Source organism: Coturnix japonica, chromosome 3 (genome assembly GCF_001577835.2).
Source record: "Coturnix japonica isolate 7356 chromosome 3, Coturnix japonica 2.1, whole genome shotgun sequence".
Lineage (NCBI taxonomy): Eukaryota > Metazoa > Chordata > Aves > Galliformes > Phasianidae > Coturnix > Coturnix japonica.
In genome coordinates, this window is record NC_029518.1 from 62046907 (window position 1) to 62068088 (window position 21182).

Genomic DNA, 21182 nt, shown 5'->3' on the forward strand with positions numbered 1-21182 from the left:
AATATCTCCAGAGAAGGAGACTCCACCACCTCCCTGGGCAGCCTGTTCCAGTGCTCCGTCACCCTCACCGTAAAGAAGTTCTTCCTCACATTCATGTTGAACTTCCTATGCTGTATTCTGTGTGTGATGCACTGTTATTGTTGTTTATGCCTGGAGATGTGTGGTTGTGGGCAAACCTTGTTCAACAGCAGTGGTGACTTTGTTTCTTTTGGGGGAATGGGGTTTCAGTTCCAGCTGAAGAAACAAACTGATCTACATGTGCTTCACCACCCATTGGAAGAATGACAGATGACAAAGATGTGCTTCGAGATGTGTGGTTTGGACGCATACCAACCTGCTTCACTCTGTATCAGGATGAGATAACCGAGAGGGAAGCTGAACCTTATTATGTGAGTATATATGGACAGTCTGATCCCATGGTTCTGTTTGCTTCATTTAGGTTCATTACACATGCTGTTAGCTGTGTAGAAAAAGCTTTTCTCTTTGTGTTCTTGTAGCTTTCTGGATATACCTTATGACCATGCTGTGCAAGTCATCTCTCTTCTGAGGAAGTTCAAAAACTTATATTTGTTTCACCAATGAGACTGATTTAACAGGTAGTTAAGATTTGGAAAACTTATGAGAAAGTTCAGCAAACTATGAAATGGAAGACAGAGGCTGTACATACAAACTCACTGTGAGTGTATGTTCTTGAATATGCTTCACAGAATCACAGAATTGTAGGGGTTGGAAGGGACCTCTAGAGATCATCGAGTCCAACCCCCCTGCCAAAGCAGGCTCCCTACACCATGTAGCAGGCTCCCTACACCATGTTCAGAAGAGGGGAAAGAACATGTATGTTGCTTACTGCACAGATGGCACAAAGCTCTAACTGGAGCTATTTTAAACACAAAAATTAGTCAATTCATAAAGAACACTGAATGCAGTTTTTCTTTTATGGTTAACTTCTGTGTGTTTTCTTTAAGTGCCAGTAGCTTTGAGAGATCTTGTAGGAAAAGGATCTGTGATGTATCAGAACTGGACTGATAGCTGATGATACAGACAAGCGTGGTGGATGTGTTTGAGTTGTAAGCTGAAGTGCTTTCTGTAACTACATGGCTGTTGGTTTAGAGTGTTCTCTGCAGCTTTCATCTTTGCTGTTCTTTATAGGCATTTGATTGATAGGGAAAGTTAGCTGGTTCAGTGAAACTTGGTTTTGGAAAGTAACAAATATGCGGGAGGAAAAAAATCTTGCACTGAGTTTGTGATTCCAGAATCCTTCTATCTTGTCATATTTCATTCCACGCTTTATTGAAAATACTACTGGATAAAATAGTATTTAATTTCTAGTATTTCTATTTTGTCAATTACTGATTTACATGTGCGCTTAATATGTTTTTTGAAACCTAATAAATCATTAACGTGTTTCATTCAACAATGATAGTGCTCAGCTCTCTATGCCTTAGTTACTCCACACCACTGGTGATACAGGAGTACTTTTACTTCAGAATCACAGAACTATCAAGGTTGGAAAAGACCTAGAAGATCATCTAGTCCAACCATTACCAATACTTCCCAGCTAAATCATATTCCTCAACACAACATCCAAACGTTTCTTGAACACTCCCATGGTCGGTGACTCCACCACCTCCCTGGGCAGTGCATTCCAATGCCTGACTACCCTTTCCGAGAAGTAATACTTCCTAATGTCCAGCCTGAATCTCCCCTGGCGTAGCTTGAAACCATTCCCTCTAGTTCTGTCACTGATTACATGAGAGAAGAGGCCAACCCCCAGCTCACTACAACCTCCCTTCAGGTAGTTATAGAGATCAATAAGGTCTCCCCTGAGCCTCCTTTTCTCCAGGCTGAACAATCCCAGCTCCCTCAGCCGCTCCTCATAAGGCCTGTGCTCCAGACCCCTCACCAGCTTCGTAGCCCTCTGAACACGTTCCAAGTCCTCAATGTCTTTCTTGCAGTGAGGGGTCTAACTTAAAACTCTTTGAAATATACATGTACTTCTAATGTAACTCTTAAACAGTGTACACAAGTTTTAGTGTAGGGACGTGCAGTCTTAATCAGTTTAACGTACATGTGAAAACCCTAAAGCCATGTTAACTTCTGCATAGTCAGGTTCGTATGGGAATTGACTTCCTATGCCATCCTATAAGAATGGCAGTGTCTTTTATTTGCTCTGCTTCAAGCATGTGCAGAAAATTTCAAGACTTAACTCTGCATTCTGCAAAATCTAGTTATTAATAGATTATAATTCTCAGATTTTAGGTTCTCCCTTCTGCAGATCACGTTGGCGCTGATAATATAGTTTTGCTTCTTGAAGAAACCAAGAATCCATTTTAAGATTTTTACATCATGGTTGAATTCTCATGGTTTCAATGTGCTTCTGCATTAATATGTTGGATCCAGTCTGGAGTGTGTTTCTGAAGGTCTTCCCCCCCCCCCCCCCCACTTACAATGCTCAGCTTTCTAGCACAGAATGATTGCTGAGCCTTTTTCACACAAAGCTGAAGATGTACTTTGGGCCTGAGATCAGTCTGCATTAGCTGCTAATTGATATTCAATTCATGGGATGAAAATGAAGCTGAATTGAAATAACCCTCTCCAAGCATATTTGGCAAACATTCCCAGCACTTAACACCAGTTTTTCACATCTCCTGTTATCACACCTCAGTTCTTGTTAAAGTAGATATAACGTCTGTGTTCCACACTGCTTTCTGTAAATGGGAGGGAAATACTGGTGTCATGTTAAGAGGAAAACAGCTTCTGCTCTGATGAACTTGCCTTATGAAGGTGGGAAGACAAAGAACTGGAGACTTGAGGGGTTAGTAAAATAACCCAAAATCTCTGCAGTTCATTTCAGCTTTAGTGGTATAGTTGGTACCATATTTAGACATGTATTCTAGATATGTTGGCACAGCAGATAGGTGATGTGTGCATATAACACAACGTGGCATTGTATAGGCATAGCAGAGCTAACTTAAAATGATCTTGTCCATCACTTTGGAAAGTAGTGACATCAAGATCCAGCTGCTCAAGTAAGGCACTGTACTATTTTACCAGGTGGGTGTCTGAAGAGTTACATTGCAAATAGATATGGCAAGTTGCTTTAAAATGGATGTTTCCGTTTGGAGTGGAAGTGTAGTTAAGAACATGTAGGTTGAACTGCTGTTATTGGTGAATGATCTGCTTTTCTCCTCAGTCCTCAAAATAGCTATGCTTTTGATTTAAAAAATAGTTTATGGTGCAATGAAGAGTCAGAAGCAGCACGTACTGCATACTGGAAGCAGAGTACTCGTTGGCTGAGATTCACTGGGTGTGAAGAATAAAACCATGACAGAAGGCAGTCAGATTATTGCAGGTTTTTTTGCAGTCAAGGTTATTCCAGCCTGAATCTCCCCTGCCGTAGCTTGAAACCATTCCCTCTGGTCCTATCACTAATGACATGAGAGAAGAGGCTGACCCCCAGCTCACTGCAACTCCCTTCAGGAAGTTATAGAGAGCAAAGATAGGGTCAAAGGCAGTAGATTATTATTGGGTCTTAGATTTTAATCAAGGGCTACTAATTGATTTATTTTTATTTTAAAAGGGACTGAATGATTCTAGTGGGCATGGCTATTGACTTGCTGGATGGCCAGCAGGATGAAGCAGGGTGAGGGGGATGGTTGACTCCCTTTACTCTACCCTTGTAAGGCCCCACTGTTAATGCTTTAATAAAGAAGGTGTAAATTTCTTTCCTGGATGGTTGTGCCACATGCAGCATTTATTATTATTATTCCTTAGTCTGTTTTATTATAAATTGGGAAATAAAAATAACTGTACAGGGTGTATACAATTCACCTTAAATGTCTGAAGCAAAGCTCAATCTTTTACAAGGAGGTTAATCTTTTCTCATTAGATACTGAAATGCATATATACTGTAGGTGTCCATTTACTGATTGATGCAATCTCTTTGACCTTTATTATTAAACACAAACTGTGTTTTTAAGGGGGGATGCAATTGGGGGTGCAGATAAAAAACAAAACAAAAAGCCAGTGTTCTGTTTTGGGTAGTATGTAACGTTACAGTGGGGAGGAAAAAAGTAACACACCAGAAAGCTGTAAGATCGTTTCTTATTTCAAATGATAAAATACTGATGCATTTCTTGGTAGTTTGAAACCATTGCCACTTCTCCTAAAAGAGAGTAGATTTAAATTAGATATAAAAAAGAAATCTATGCAGAGAGTGGTGAGGTGCTGGCACAGCTGCATGGAGAAGCTGTGGTGCCCCATCCTTGGAGAGGTGCTCAAGGCCAGGTTGGATGGGGCCCTGGGTAGCTGAGCTGAGGGGTGGCAGCCCTGACTGTGGCACTGGGCTGGAACTGCATGGGCTCTAAGGTCCCTTCTAACATGAATGGTTCTTCCTGAGTTTAGTAGCTGGTCGGGTTAAGTACTAGAAGAATTAAGAATAGCCTTAGCTAACACGTTGAATGGCAAATCAAGAGCAAAGAAAACAGAAATTGCCACCTGTTGGAAATACAAAATGCACTTGCAAACCAAACTGCAACTGTTTTCACTTATGACTTGGTGTTTGTTTGTTTTTTAATTAATTTTATAGTAATTTTAGTTTTGGAATTTTGGCTGACACACACTCACTCATTACATTAGGTATGAAACTTGAGCATGTATTTATCTGTTCATATGAAAAAGTGACCTTCGTTCTTTGACCTACTGGAATAGGGAAAAGGAAATTAGATTCTAGTCCTCTGCCTTCACGCTACATGATAAGAATTAAGCACTTGTTTTGACTTTTTTGTTGTTGTTGTTAGACTACTGGATACTGCTATTATGTAACTTTTAGGTGCATAGTTTTGTAGCTTTTCATTAACCATTAATAAGAAAACTGTCAAACAGAAATCATTGTTTTTTTCCTTAAGAGCAAGAACGCTGAATTTTGGTTATGTAAATAATTTAAAGCTTGTGATTTATTTAGTAACTTTTATGTAAACTTAAAGGGTGTACTTGGTTTTTTTCTTGCAGTTGCTTTTGCCAAGAATAAGTTACTTGACACTAGTAACAGACAAAGTGAAGAAACACTTCCAGAAAGTTATGAGACAAGAGGAAGTTAATGAGATATGGTTTGAATATGAAGGTACGCCACTGAAATGGTGAGTTTAAGTTTGTGCCTTTACTCAGTTTATTGTGTGGATGCTTTTTGAGTTTAGCACGGTGTCAGTACTTTTCCTGACCTAACCGCTTCATTGGGCTTCAGAGAAGGCAAAAGAGGAGGAAGACTGGGGAGATGCTGACTGGAGGAAAATCTGAAGAAGGTTTAATATTGAACATAGTACCAATGATTCTGCTTATACTTTATGTATAAAAAAGAGGCTGTGCTGTACCCGTTGTTTTTGTTCTTGTCACTGTAATGTCTTGAGTCTCTTCTGTTTCTTGTATCAAAATAGAAAAATACAACAAACACAACAGTGACAGTTGTGGCTTATTTAAATTGGCTGTAAAAAGTAAACCTGAGCATTTTATTACAATGAATGTAGCATGGAATGTCTTGTGATTAGTGAACTTTACATCATTGAGCAGTGAAACACTGGAACAGGCTGCCTGGAGTGGTGCTGAGTGTCTTTTTGGATGGTGCATCCAAAGGCAGGCTGGAAAGGGCTCTTGAGCAACCTGAAAGCTGCAAGCATCCCTGTTCATTGCAAGGGGAGTTGGAAGGGACCTTTAAAGGTCATTTAGTTTAACTCAAATGTTTGATTCTGTGATTTATTATAATATTTCTAATTACTTAGTTTACACTCTAAGGTCATTTTTCTTGCAGTCTGCTTTGTGTAATGTTTGGCTGGGATACAGCGTATGTCTTTTCAGCCACAGCTCTTCAGTTTTTAAGTGAGTACTGAAAGAGTCTGAAACGGTTTCAAATTTATGCTCTGCTGTACTCAAACCAAGATCTTGGAAGAGGGTGCAGTTCTCACTGTTTGGAGTTCCAGGGGGTGCCTGAGGCCTCCTATCAGATTGTTGAGGCACAGCAAGATGAGTTCCTTCTCTGCAGGTGTGTGTGCTCGGGGAAGGTCTGTGTATAAGGAGTTGCCAGAAGAGGTCAGCAGACTCCATAGCAGCGTAGGTAAAAGTGTAGTGTATCAAATACTCTCAGACACCCTGCAGTTTGAGGAGCCTAAACCTATAACTATGGTGAAAGAAATACAGGCAGAATCTGTTTACTGGATTTGGAAAATAGTCTCCCAAGATGGGAAAGGGCTAGAAACATGTAACTTCTGTTAGTGGGAGGAAAGCTCCTTCTCCACCTGCATTTCTGTAACTCATTTCTCATTTTAAGATCACTCTTGTAGCTGTCAAGCTTTGCCAATTGCTTTCTATCTATGTCCATTAATTTCTCATTGGAATGTGGGTTATTATTCACAGCCCTTATGATCATAGTTGATAGCCACCAGACCAGCCAATCTGAAGGCTAAGATGCTTTTGCCCCACTTAGGTGTCTTCCATCTCTCCCTTGCAGCCCTTTATCCATAAGGAGTGTCATGTGATTTTAAAAACTAAGATCCTCTTGCCGCATGAGCTGCACAACCAGTTACTGACATGCATTTATGTCTCCCTTGAGCACTTCTCTCTCATGAAACTGAGGGCATGCCACCTAGCCCCTGAAGCTGTGTTTCACTTTTGACACATTCAAGAGTCCCCTCTTCAGCAATTACTGTTTGCACCTGTGTGGATGAATAGCAGGGACTGGTTGTCCAAGTTCAGGACAAAACCTGACAGATAAACCTTCCTGTAGCAAGTGAAATTGGTAGGTGGGACTTGAGTCCCATCCAGGACTGGGAGTAGTGAATCTCCTCTCACTATTATTGCTTTCTTTTTGGTGTGGATGTGCTGTTCAGGCTGCTCTACAGTTTCCTTGGAACTTCCAGCCCTCTGCTGCTGGAGCACTAACTGCAGGTGGAGGCAGGGGTTTCCTTTTCTTGCCGGAGCTCATAACCTCTTGTCTTCCTCTTGTTGTGAGTCTCCATTTGGTGTGCCAGTGTCTGCAGACCCACCTATTGTGCAGCTTGGTATTCAGGATCTCATCTCTGTGAAGTCTTGCTGAAGATGCCATCCGTGGCCTATCTTCCCTGACACTGTGCGGTCTGCTGGCCTCCCACAGCTCAGCTTACTGACATCCCTTCCTCCATCAAGACCTCCCTTCTGTAGGCAATGCCACCACATCTGCCTGTGGTAGCCTTCAGGAGAGATCCCAAGTACTCTTAGCAGCTTGAGACCTCTCTCAGCTGCTTGAGCTGAGTGGAAGCATCCGATGCACCAGGGGAATTTTCTTCAGTGGATATTGGGGGAGAGCACCTTGTAGGTTGTGACCATTCTTGTGCAATTGCTCAACTTCAGTGGAGATTCCATCCCCATTCAGTGAATTAGGCTCTATGCTTGGCACCTGTGTGGGATGTATGTGGTACCAGTGGAATGGGTGCTTTACCCTGCCCGATTAGAAGCTGGCTGAAGAAGGAGGGCCAGAGCACCATTTGATCGCTACCCATCTGTCACTTTCAAAAGGACTTTCAAAAGGACTTCAAAAGTTCTTAAAATCATGTTTTCGAGGGCATCTCTCACACCTTGAAACCACCTTCTGTGTAATAGCAAAAGCAGTAATAAACAGAGAGTGGCTTTTCTTTTGGGGTTTCTTTGTGTATGGGGAGGGAGAGGGGGGAGCTAGATAATACTTTTGTGGGTTGGATGTTTCCCTTAGCTGCTGTCCTGTTTTTCTCTATTTTTGGTGGTTTTGGATGATTATTTTTTTATTACTATTACTGTTGTTTTCTTTTTTTATTCCCCGTTTCCTCCTTAATGCCTCTCTTAATTCTCTGTTTTGGTTAAGAAATACAGTATTATTATGAAGGAAATAAAGAATAGTTTTGGTCTTACGTAGCATGCTATTTATTACAGGCTCTTAAAAAATTATGCTTGTAACTGCATCTCAAAAATAAATGAAATACAGCATTGTGTACAGGCATTAAGGGTTCTGTGGGCTTCAGATTAAATGCCAGTATGTGAACTGGAATTCGAAGCATGAAGAATCTTACTTGTCATTACTAAATCACTCCTGTTGCGAACCTTACTCATAATGTAAGACTTCATTTCAGAACAGAAAATGATTTTTCTCACAATCTGTTGTCATCACCAGTCTCAGATATCAGCTGTGAATGAAGTGATTTCAGGGCTGACCTCTTGACAATGAGAAGCATATATAATCTGTGCAAAGCACTAGGATTTCGCTTAAACTTAATTATTTTGTTATCTGTGCTTGATAGAAAATAGATGTAGGCCAGTAATGGCTTGGTGTCTTTGTAGCTATACATACATACATACATATGTATATATACATAATATAAATTGGAGGGCTTTTCTCATGTTTTTTTGTGCTGTTTTTAAAGTTTTGCTGTTGTTTTTGGCATTGTTTTACATGGGTTTACCAGTAGAGGGTGCCAAAGCCCTGTTTGTGACAGCGTAGAAGTGGGTGAATGGGCTGTTCGCAGGTGTTCTTAGGGTAATATTCTGTTACTGTTTTTCTGGGCTTTTGAAACTCATTCTTGCTTGACTTTGTGTCCTCTGTTCAATCCTATTTAATTTTTTAATTTATTGGAGTTGCTGAGTTTAGAGCTAAGTGTGCTTATCTTTGTAAGATCGGGAAACTAATAAGGCCTTTTCAGTGTGTTGGTTTTTTTGGGTGTTTCTTTTTTTGACAGAGAAAAGAGAACAGAGCTTTTCAAAATGACTGGAATTTTTCTGCATGTGATATATGTAATTTGCATTGCCAGAGACTGCATCTTCTAATGGATTTAAAAGGGATGAAGTTACAAGACAAAAGTGAATATTTGGAGAGAGCAGATCTGTATGTGTTCTCTACTTGTGAATACCATTGAATTTCGAAACTCTAATCTGGTTTTCCAGATTAGATGAAAAATGAACTGTGAGAAGATAGCCGCTAATTTATTTGTGTAGATAGTCTAACTGTTATATGTAGAATTAAATGCTTGGTTCCTATGCTCATTTAATCTTTTAATTTTCTAGGCATTACCCAATTGGTTTGCTGTTTGATTTGCATGCATCAAATACAGCCCTTCCTTGGAGCATCACAGTGCATTTCAAGGTAAAATTGAAATACACCTCAGTTTAAGACCAACTGAGCAGAGGATTACATGAAATTCAAAAGTTATAAGAACATTTTATAATAGTTATTATTTTACAAACAGGTAGATTATAGGACTTTCTGATAAGGAGAGTGTTTGTTCTTCAGGAAATAGCTAAAATTTCCTGAAAATCTATAGTTGTTTTCCATGAGTTTGTATGTGCTTTCAAAATAACCTTTTGAAAACGATTCGTTTATAATCTGAAAGTCCAAAGTTGTTTTTCAAGTTAAGTTAATGAGATTGTATCAGTACAGTTGAGGGGATAAAAAGGAAGAACTTTCTGTAACGTTTTTGATTCAGTCAATTCAAGTTGACTGAAGATTTGGAAGATTGAGAAGTACTCATCCCTTTGGGCACATTAACATAGATACGAGATACTGCAGAAATCCTTGAAGTCAGGGAGTTGCTATCATTCTTTGAAGTTGTACTTCATGTGGGTCCCCTTAGAGAACTGAGTGAAATGGGTTTGGTCTTGTGACAGTTTAGTCACAGCAGAGACGTTACTTTGATTACGCATTGTAAAACCATTAGGGATGACTTCATGGCACTACTGATCTTTGCTCAGAAGAGTACTTGTGCCAGATTCTTTCATCCTCTGAAACACATTGAGAAGGGGGTGCCAGGTATGTTTTGAAGTGAGAACCGCAAGGAGAAATCATGATGTTTAACTATGAAGTGTTAGTTTGTTGTTGTTATACTATAGCGATATAAAAGAAACGATAAAACAGGACAACATACAAAGGAAAGCAGTAAATTAGTAAGCTTGACTTCAGTGTGTGAGATCTGAGCATACTGGAAGGCATACTGGGAAGCAGTGTTAATGAATGTTTTCATTTAAACTATTCCTCTCTTTATAAATAATATTTCTAGTAGCAGTAGTATGATTAATTTTTGAAGTACACACTGGAATTGTGTGTTCTTATGATGTATAATTGTTCTTAGGATATATAATTTTGCATGTTGAAACATTAAAAGTGAATGAATGTAAAGACAGGGATGTTTTTGAAATGATTATAATTGCTACACTTCTGATATATGTCAAAGAGGGGTGGGGTAAGGAAACTTCCAAGCTGTTTTGAAGAAACTGTAGGGTGTCTAGATTCATAGATTATGATTAAATTGTTGCACATCCTGAGAGCTCTGGAAGACTAACAGTGACAAGGGGAGGATGTTGCCATCTCGAAGTAGAGCTGCCTTGAGAAATGAATTGCAGCACCACAGTGAATTTCAGTTTCACATAGTAATGAGAACTGATTTCAACTGTCCTTATATTGCTACTTGCCCAGGGATGGGCTAATTTGAGTTTTTCTCAAAGGGATACATGAAAGATCAGCAGAAATAATTTACTGCTAAAGAAGTGTTATTTTAGAAGTTTTTCTAACTTACATTTTAAAAACTTAACACCTTGGATTAAGCACCTGCTTAATCTCTTTTCTTGTTTATGATGTAATTTGAAAGCTCGTTTAAATTAGCCCACCTTCATGCTTAAAGTGAAAACATAAACAAAGAGTAACAAAGTATGTCACAATGTTGAAGGCATTTTTACATGTTTTAATTCTTTACAGTATTAAGAGTCTCGGTGGATTGCTGCCTGGATTATTCTTTTCATTTGCGTGTAGTTACTCTTCAAAGAACCATATATTTTATTTATTGTAGTTACTGTTAGATTTTTCCATGCTTTAATTTTTGCTGTCATGGCTTTTCATTGCTTTTACAAAAGGATGCAGTCAAATAAAGAACAAAAATATTCCTTGTTGAAGTAACAATTTATTTGTATCTGCTACTGGAATGCAATGAGACATCACTGATTTATATCTCTAGTAAAACTGAACTGTAGTTGCCTTAAATAGTCATAGTTGATGTACCTGAATGGAGCACTAAGGTCTGAGAATCCTGTGATATCGTAGTCTAGGAAGTTGCTTCTGTTACCAAGTTGTGGCTTTATGGAGAAGAGGGAAACTTTCATCCTTTCTCATTAAGTTCAGCATGCATTGCATTATTTATATTCTCAGTGTGGTAACCAGCCCTCTGGATTTTGAGTAGTTGGCAGGAGGTGATGAATTGCTCTGGAAATGCTGTCTCTAGAAGAGAAAAGTAAATCAGATATGCCAGGTGAAAGGCAAACAACTTTCCTCTGCTGAAGCCCTTACCTGATGACCCCTGCTTTTCCACGCACAACCTATTGTAGAGAAGCTCCATCTGCTTTTGTATAGCATCAGCTGTCTTCCATTCTTGTTTTTCTTAGTTCAAAATAGGGTCTGGTGGACTGAAAAAAAAAGTGCTTATCAATGTAGTATATAAAGTATAGAACAGTTGGGAAACATTATGAAAACCAGAAGTATAAATGAGGTGTATGTAGGGTTCGTTGTTTGTTTGTTCGTTTTTCTTAAAAAATGAAATTTTCTCAAAGAAAGGACTGCTGATGGTAACTAAATACAAACATATGGACCTTTCCACTGCCACTGGATATGTTCTTTATGACTTTTAATACCATATTATTGGTGTAATTTTTTTAAACAATTCCCCTAATACTGATTGTCACCGTATAAACAGGTGTTTGTGAACTGGAACTGATACATAAGTCTGGGTGGATTGGAGTTGCGAAACCAGACTGATGAAATTGCCTGCTGTTTTGGTTTTATGTAAGAAGTCTCTTAGTGCTCCTGTCTGTACAGATGATACTTTCCTCTTTATGACTAAAATTATACTGTAAATATCTACTGATACGTGAAGCAAAACCAACAGTACCTTAGCTTTCTAAGACAATCCTGGTCAACTGTTATAACCTGACATTTGAAGACATAGGACATAGAGGGCATGGTACATCAGTAATAGGAGTATTTGAATTAAAGCTTCCAGAGAGATCTCTTAAAACTTTTTGCAAATCTCATAGTTGCATAACCAGAGGTGACTACCTGCTTGTTTATGATTGTCTGTTTCTTCAGGGAACTGAGTCAAGTTATTTACATTTCACTATTTCCTGTATAGGCAAGTAGAAATTAAACAAGAATGTGTTACGTGCAAAACTTTCTTCTTCTGTGCCCTATTTTATGTAAGTGAGGATGTCAAATTTTATGTTGGTAGTCTCATGTAGGTAAAATTTAGTGTGTCTCTTGGTGTAGAAGTGCTGTTTTATGTTACCTCTTCTGTGCTCAAGTTTTTCAGCTTCTACTCATAGTACTAAATAGAAATGTGACAGTGTTTTTCATTTAAAGGAGAAGAGATAGTGCCAAGATCATGGGAATGTGTTCCAGTGCGTTACCACTGAGAAGCTGGGAAAGTAAATTCTTACACCTTTGTACTTACTAGTTCAGCTTGCTTTGATCAGTTTTAAATATCTCCTTGCTATTCTGTATATGTACGTACTCTGTGTATATGCTTCAGAACACATCCTCAAGGAGTGACATTTGCTATCATTTGAAATTCATTGTAAGAATATCAGCGTGGAGATCTTTGTCTGTAGGCAAACTTTGAATATCTGACCTGGCAGTTCAGTATTTAGACACATGTAACAAAATAATTCTTGAATCTGTCGTTTTCTCATAGCTAGCTAAACAAACATTAAACTGTGGAAGTCAGTTTGTAGGTTCCCATATTACTTGGCTTAGGTACGTTTGTTCTTTCATCTTTTTTGAGGGCTGCTGGTGTCTTGCTTTGAATTCTTGCATGTAAAGAACTTTTTGATCTTGGAATGTAATATTTCTGATTGTTCTTGTCTTCTGGATTGGTTACCAGAATATACTTCATTTGAACAAGTCAGTTAAACTTCTAAAAGTATTTTACAGGCTCTTGCAGATGTCAGCAGGCAAATAGCAAACCCAGTAATGTGTTCCATTCATCTTGGAACCCATTAAGCTTAGATGCTCAGCATTGAAGGAGAGAAAGAGAGCGAGCTGTGCTCTGGAAAGAACTTTCATTTCTTGCTTGTCCTCTCTGAAGTCTTTGTGGCCATACCCATATGAGAAACAGGCTTTATCTGTGTCCTGTGTGTACTTTCAGGGGAAAGAAATTGGCAGTCTTCTCTTCCCATTTGTGGTTTTGGAAGATAATCTTCTTGATGTGCAGATCCCAGAGTCAGGGTTCAATGTCATAGAGAAAACACTGTGTGAAATGCTAAATCTAGAGAAGGGAAGAAGTTGGGGAAAGGATCTTTCCACTATTTGTTAATACATGAAGGGAGGGTGCAAGGAGGATGAAGCCATGCTCTTTTCAGTGGTGCCCAGTAGGCACAAACTGGAGCACCAGGAGATCCTTGCTACTAGTCTATAATTCAGAAACTCTCTAAACTGTCTTTGATAACCTAATGAAGGGGGTACTATTGTTCTTACCCTTCTAGGTAAGGCCATCCCCAACTCTTCTTTATATTGCCAGCTGTTACAAGTGGAGGGAAGGTATACGGGTTACTCCAGTAGAATATTGTTCCTACCTGTTAACTGTGTTGTAAAATCCTTTGGAAAATCTCCTATTACATGCATTTCCAAAATGGTTTTGACACTCCTTACAAAAATGTTTTTTTAATCAGCTTATTTCCAGTGGGTTAAGAGGAAAGAGCCCATTGTAGAGTATGAGATGAGAAATAAAAATGTAGATGTGGCAAGCCCATGTTTTAAAGGGGACTACTAATGATGCCGCTTTGGTTTGATTCCAGAGGTTGTGCTGTTCAGTGTAGTCAATAAGCAGCTATGAAAAGGGAGTGGATATGGAGGGGATAAAACATGTAGGGTTTTTAAACTTCAGAAATACAAACATGATAGATTTGTGATATCAAGTGCTTGTACTATAAGATGGCAAATGATGTTATCTATAAAAGAAAAACTACACCTATACCTATGCAGTGGTAAACTTCTGAATAGTTAATGTCCAAAAGTGTCTGTTTTGTACCTGAACAAGATTAGTGCTGTACTTCCTTAGCAAATGAATTAGGAAATTCAATTACTACTTAGGTTTACTGAGTAATAATTGTACATCTGCAGCATTGAATGCTCTGCACCAATGCTAATGAAATAAAAAGGATATGGAATTATGTTACATAGTCTAACAATAGACAGGTGTATTAAGTAAAATTGGACAAAGCTTTCCAGCGTCTTTGAGAATAAATGTTTGCTAATGGCCTCTATGCTGTAATTCATATATGTGGATGGTGATAATTGGAGGAAACTTTTCTACATAAACTTCATTGAGAGGTGGTAGGAGTTGCTAAAGAATTGATCATATGCTTGAAAGCACATTAAAACACTTTCCTGAATTTGGAAGGTAGGTAAGAGCCTAAATACTTCCACCCATGTATTTAAATGTTCAAGTTGAGGTTGAGTAAATTCTAGTTTTATGGAAAATTGTTCAACTTTAATTTATTTTAACATTTTTCACTGTTAAGCCTTTTTTTCATCAGTGAGAAAATGATGTTATCTTTAATAAGTAGAAAGCTGCAGTCTGCTTCTGTTGTATAAATACAAACTGGGTTAAAATAATCTTTTATTCTTCATCTTCTGAGGTCTGTGATACATTTATTTCTCTTGATCTGTCTTTCTCTTTGTAGAATTTTCCAGAAAAGGATCTTCTACACTGCCATTCTAAGGATGTGATTGAAGCTCATTTTATGGCTTGCATAAAAGAAGCAGATGCTTTAAAGCACAAAAGTCAAGTCATCAATGAGATGCAAAAAAAGGATCATAAGCAACTGTGGATGGGGTTACAGAATGGTAATACACTGCATCAAATATTAATTATGTTTAGTACTACCATGCTGATAAATATGTTTACGTAATGTCATGGAAAAGATCTATTTTACTAAAAAAGAACAGTGATTATGTGATAGCCCAAAAGTTTGCTTGGGGTATTCAAGGAACTTGAATTGAGTCACAAACTGAGTCATTACAGTTTAAAGAAAACAAAACCAGCAACAAAGTACTCAGTGTAGTTTTGTGCAACAGATGGACAGTCACACCTGGTATATAAGTGGTGTTTACCTTGAAATATCTTAGATTGTAAAAGAGAAATAGCTCTCCTCTAATTTTTACTTAACAATTGTCATTGATAGGCAGTAGATGTGGACTTCAATAAACCAATTATTAATAAAATTAATAATTTTTCTTCCTCCACCCTTGCCAAATTTTAGTTTTTATTCCTGGCTTTACTGCGGCTTTCACAAAAGTCTTTAATTGGTGAATACTGACTTGGAAAAAAACAGCAAAATAATTCAGAATAGAACGTTATAAAATTAATGCTCTTTCTTTAAATAGAAGGCTTGAATCTATATGGCAGTGTAAAACATAACTTCATTTGTTTTCAGTATCTCTTCCTATTTGTCATGGTTCTCAGAGGTCTGTAGGTTGAAAAGTTATGTGGGTTTCAGAAGCTACTGGCTGGTAAAATAATTTTCAGTATGTTTTCCTGATCTCTGAAGGTTTTTTTAGATAATTACTGGTAAATTTGTGGAAGACTTAAGGGCTATCACATTAGCATTAAACAGTTAGCATTAAACTTCTTCCTCTGTGCAACCTGGTGTAGGGACCCTGCTTTGGCAGGGGGGTTGGACTAGATGATCTCTAGAGGTCCTTTCCAGCCCCCATGATTCTGTGTGTTAAACAGAACAGGAAAACCTCTGAATGCAAGAAGTTTTGAGGCATGTGTTTGCTTTAGACAGTGAGGTGTCAAATTATTTTGGATTTCGTGTGTTTATTTAATGAATGGATGGGTTTTCAAAACTTTATTATATGGTAAAGGTACTTCTGTAATATTTTTGAAGTCTAAGTGCTTGCTTGGAAACTGGTTTCTAGTAGTGATTTAATTGAAGCAGAGTTATAAATTGAAGGGTTATCTTAACTTGACATTTTGACTAATAAGATATTGAGGGATGCATTATGTGTGTGTAAAATTTCTTCCTATATTGAGAAATATTAACTTTACTGTAATCCTGTCCCTTAGACCTGTTGCTAGTATGTTTGCAGCAGTGCACTTTGTGCTCTTTATATTAATGCTTGTTACAGTTAAAGCCACACGATCTCTAATGTGAGTGAACTGTGCTAATGGCAGAACAGATAACAGCACAAAGAAATAGTATGAGTTAGGACTCTTTTATTTCAGCAGAACTTATAGAAACTCTAATGGATACCTTCAATATTACAAGATAACAAGTAGGCAGGGTGTTCTTTCTGTACTCATCTCAGACTCTTGCAGTTGATTATTTGTCTATCTTCAGTTCTGGGCAAACTGGATTTTACTGTTTCTTAAGAACAGAGGTTGCCTAGCAAGACTGAACTGTATTTAGGCAGGTTTCACTGTATTTAGTGAGAAATTGCACCTGTGGAATCTGACACCTAAATGTGAAGTTTAAACAATCTTCTGAATACTTTCAAATGCTAATTTTAATTTCTCAGATCGTCATAAAAAAGAAACAAGAAAAGCTTGTGAAACCAAGAAAACACTTTTTAAGCACGTTATATTTTTCAGAATGTTTTTATGGGCTTTCATTTGAGATGTAATAATTTTAAACCTCTTTGTGAAACAAGAAAGAATCACCACAAAAAAGAAAAGAAAGTAGCATTTGCGATAACTGCCTTCCAAGTTATGATACATCTACAGGGTTTGTTTCTGTGAAACTTCAAATAATCTCCTTCTTTTCTTAAATATAGGAAGTGTTATTCTGTTTAGCGATTGATTGCAATGCTTACGGGATGTGTTACTTCAGTATTAAACTTGGTTTTGGAAAAAGAATCCTATCTTGCTTTTCTGGGGGGAAGTATAACTACCAAATATAATTCGATATAAATGTTTCTGCTGAGAAGAAAGTAGTAGAGCAGGTAGCATGGTAAACGTCTCCAGTTTCTGTAGGCTCCCTATAAGGGGCATCTACAGAGCTGTGATAGTGAATTTGTGGCTGGTAGCAACTGATAGGTATTCCTAACACCATTAATATTCCTTCTTCCACTATTTCTAGTTTTGTATCAGTCTGCTACTAAATCAAGCAGGTAACTTTCTGCCTATTGGTTGTGCTGTAGTTTTGCTTCTTCCTCATACTTTGGTTAGTTGATTTTTGTCCATAAAGTAGGTATTTCCTTAGCTGGAGCACTTCTTTGGAATGGGTGCATCTGTGCTGGCCTAATTTTGACCAGTATCGTGGGTTCCTGAATGTGGTAGGGAAGCAATAAAGGCAGGGTATGTAGCTCCACTGACCTCTGCTCCTTTGTAAGAATTGCTGAAATTCCTTGGTCAGAAATAATGGAAAATGTTACTACTGTTCTTGCTATAATAATGTTATAGCTGTTTTTATCATGGGTAAAGAGGATTTTCAAGTGGGTGGCTGTTTCTTCTGGCCTTTTGTGGTAGAAAAATAAAGGCAGTCTGCTTTGAAATATTCAGACTGTGGGCCTAATGATGACTTAGGATCAAACAAATGAGATTTCGACTCTTTTTAGGGTGAGAGCTGTATTTCTTGCATGGTTCAAAGAATTGCTGTCTATAACTTTCAGTATATAATAGTTCTGATAAAAGAAGGTTTTTAAGATTAAGCACAGCTGCATTTCATCAGATGTGGATAGAGAAGCAACCATACCCTGAAGTTTTCACAGGCATCCTTTATAGGTGGTAAAAGCTGGACTTAGTGTTTCAGATGCACGAGTGGGCAAAATGAACAGTAAAATCTCATGACCACTTTTAAGACTTCTTTATATATTATAAAATATAATGAAGTCATTTTACTGAAAATATTGTGGAAAAAGAATGTAATGCTTATTCATACTGTAGAGTTTACCTATGGTATGAATGTGTGGCCATGTTGAATTGTTCTTTTTAAAGAAGAAAAGTTCTACAAACATTCAGAATATGCAGTATTTAGTTTTTAAATTCACGTGATCTTTTTCTCACCTTACAGACAGAATGGGATCTATGTTTTCTTTAATTCTCAGTTCCATGTTTAAAGCAGTCCTGTTCTGTTTGTTCTTTTTCATTTGAGGACCATAAGTCATGTTTTTCTGGGTTATCACATTCAAACTTCTGAATAGGAGCTCCCAGAGAGTGAAACTGTCATACCTTATCAGTATCTTTTGTGCTCGCAGGTATCATATGATGCGTATGTGTTTTCTCTTGTAAAGAACCAATGGAAATTGATACTGTTCTTTACCTCAGTCTAAGATGATAAGCATGTGTAGGTAACTGAAGAAATGTCATCACAACTTCTCATCTGAAACCTGAATTAGGCAACATATACTTAGAAGAACTTCAGAAAATTTGCTAGAGAATGAATGAACAAGCTGTTAGTTTTCACATCATGAAGCCATCGCTTTTCTTTTTCTCTTTATCTCTACCAAAATAGTAATGTTCTGTTTGCAGAGATCTGTTTAACCTTAGAAAGACAGAACAACTGCTGTTATTTGAAAATGTGTGTATTGTTTAAGGGGATTTAAAGAAAAGCAAATCATTACCGTTCTGGGCTGGACATTAAAATTTCTCTTGAAGTGCCTGTTTTTTCTTATACTAATTGTCACTACCTGCTTATTTTGGAGTTAAGAGGGTATAACATACACTGAATGGTGTTGGAACAGCCTGGTGAAAGCAGGATTTGAAGAGCTCTGCCCAGAACTGTTTTGGTGCTGAGCTGGGGCCAATAAACCTGGCTAGGATCAATCAGGCTAGACTAGCAGAATGAATCAGATGCATCTGAGCAGGCCTTCCCTGGGATTTTCTGGAGAGGTGGTATCTTTTGCTTTTTGTGATAGTGGATTGTTTCTGACTTCAGCATTAGTTCTGTAGTGTTTACTGGCTTGTTTCCCTGTATGCATAAGTGACCAACCTAGTGATGCACTCACAGAAGTGCAGTATTGTGGTTATAAACTGTCAGCCCACTCCCCAATGCTATTTTAGTTAGATAAAAGTGGTACAGAACCTCTTTTTTTTTTTTTCCCCTAATTTCTTTTGAACTGCCTTCTGTTTTCTTCATAGCACCTTCTCCCTGAAAAGAATTTCATTTCCTGAAGTATGCAGATGGAGGCACAAGTCTAACCAAATGTCTAAGTAGACCATCTCTAAAGAGCAGACTTCATTTTGTTTGAAGTATGCAGGCTGTCTGGATTTGGTCCAGAAGACTGGAGATGAGTAAAATTGTCAGGAGTCATTTAAACTTTGACTAATCCAGGGAAGTCTATGACAAGCCCTGCTGTTCTGTTTTTATCTAGCCTGCAAGTTGTGTTCCAGAAATGACTGGCTTTTTGTTTGACAGTCAGCAGTACTTTCAGTTAAAGTCACAATGTGTACTCAGATCTCCCCCTTTTAGGCTGCAAAGAAAGTTTAAGTAGGAAGTATGTGTTTCTACATGTCAATAATAGAAGTTAGGAACAAAAGGGACTACTTTCTTCCCAATTAATAGGTGACCTATAAGAGAAGGGAGGTAGTATTGAGGAAAATAATATAGTTACTGGAACTGCTGTGTAGGGAGGATGTTTAATAAGTGAAAAGAATGTTGGTAAGGTGTGGCTCCTTTGTGGAGAAAGGGGAAGACAAGCCCTTTTCACATATCGCATTATCTGTCAGACCCCAAATGCTGCTCTGTCATACGGCTTTCAGTGTCCCGTTAACCTGCAAAGCTTAAGCAATATGCTTTGAACCTTTAGTTGTCTTTAGAATGCTGCTTTTATTTGAGAATTAATGGAAAGAATATAGCATAATAACATGCACGTGAAGTATGCTGGCCTGAAACCTGGCTATATATTATTAGGGGAGATGTTCCCTCCCTTTTTTCCTTGGGTTTAATCGATAGTTCATCTTACACTGCAGCTTTTGAATTATTATTTTTAACTAGAATTTACAGATAACAGAATGTGAAGTTTTTCTTAATTCTTCTGCCACTGGTGGTGTAGTTGCATGCAGGCAAGATCAGCTGAATTAATTAAATTTAGATGATACTAGTACTAAAAGGTTTTACCGATGCTGGTAGCCAACCTTGAATCCCATGTCTCCTCTACTTTATTATTGCTAGTACTTGAGCTACTGCATCTGATAGTCGCTCTTGCCTAATGACATCCTGGAAAGACAAATGAACATTGTGTTCCCTGGTGTAATAGTTATTATATAGTAGTTATTCCCATCGACACAGTAGTGAAGATGCATTGGGAATCCTGTGTCCTCCACCTTGGATCTCCAGAGCAATAGAAATGCTGGCAAACAGCAGAGAATCCAGAGAATGCTGGTAGGACAACTAGGGGTCTGGAATATATGCTGCCTGAAGAAGAGAAGATTGAAGATGGATTAAGCAGCAGCTTTTCACTTTCTGAAGGGAGAAATTGAAGAGTAGAGTTCTGTTTCCTCTTGGATGTGCCTCCATTGCTGATAGAGTTTGACAAATACAAAAGGGGGTTACATGTGGAGAGATTCTGTTGGGATAAGGGTGAGGTGTGTGAGAGTGGTAAAATGTGAACTCATTGCCCAGAGAGCTCTCTAACCTTGGAGACAATCAGAACTTGGCTGTATAAGGCCTTGAGCAAGCACATTTAGCTTTATGTAGGCAGCTCCGTTTGGGGCAGAAGCTCATATTCCAAAGCCTCTTCTCCAAAGGCACTTCAAGTCTAACTTTTGCTATGATTGTGTTATGTCAGTTGTTAATGTTATGGTTGATTCTGCCCAAGCCATACATCATTTCTGTGGTTCGTATGGTTATTGGACAGTGGTGAACCACTGGGAATAGAAGAAAAAATTTAGGGTTTTTCGACTCGATAATTGGATACACTTTTATGCTAGCTGCAAATTGCAATTGTTTGTATAGAGTTAGAGCTGCAATTCAGTTCCAAGCAACTTAAAAAAAAATAACCAACAAGCCAACTAGATGATTTTAAGAAGAAGCAATGAATCACACAGAAAAAATCAGGCATTAATGATAAACTGGGTGCTACATTTGTTTCTTTTTTGGCTCTTTAAAAATGTATAGGGAGAGTAATGCCCAGAATTACCATTTCCATTTTGAATTTAAGCAGTGATCTTTCCCTCATTTCTGCATTTAATTCTTTTTGTTATTTAAAC

General features: G+C 38.0%; 1 protein-coding gene across 3 annotated transcripts in view; it reads left to right on the top strand.

The window, feature by feature from the left end:
- ATG5 (autophagy related 5) overlaps positions 1-21182 on the top strand; it is a 63194-nt gene that overhangs the window by 664 nt on the left and 41348 nt on the right. For all 3 annotated transcript variants that reach the window (XR_001554279.1, XM_015858735.1, XM_015858736.2), the window contains exons 2-5: positions 229-389; positions 5011-5138; positions 9058-9136; positions 14713-14875. Coding sequence is in view for 2 of the 3 variants with exons in the window: in XM_015858735.1 (XP_015714221.1) it covers positions 282-389; positions 5011-5138; positions 9058-9136; positions 14713-14875 (478 nt within the window). In the remaining variant the exon portion in view is untranslated. The remainder of the gene's footprint in view (positions 1-228; positions 390-5010; positions 5139-9057; positions 9137-14712; positions 14876-21182) is intronic.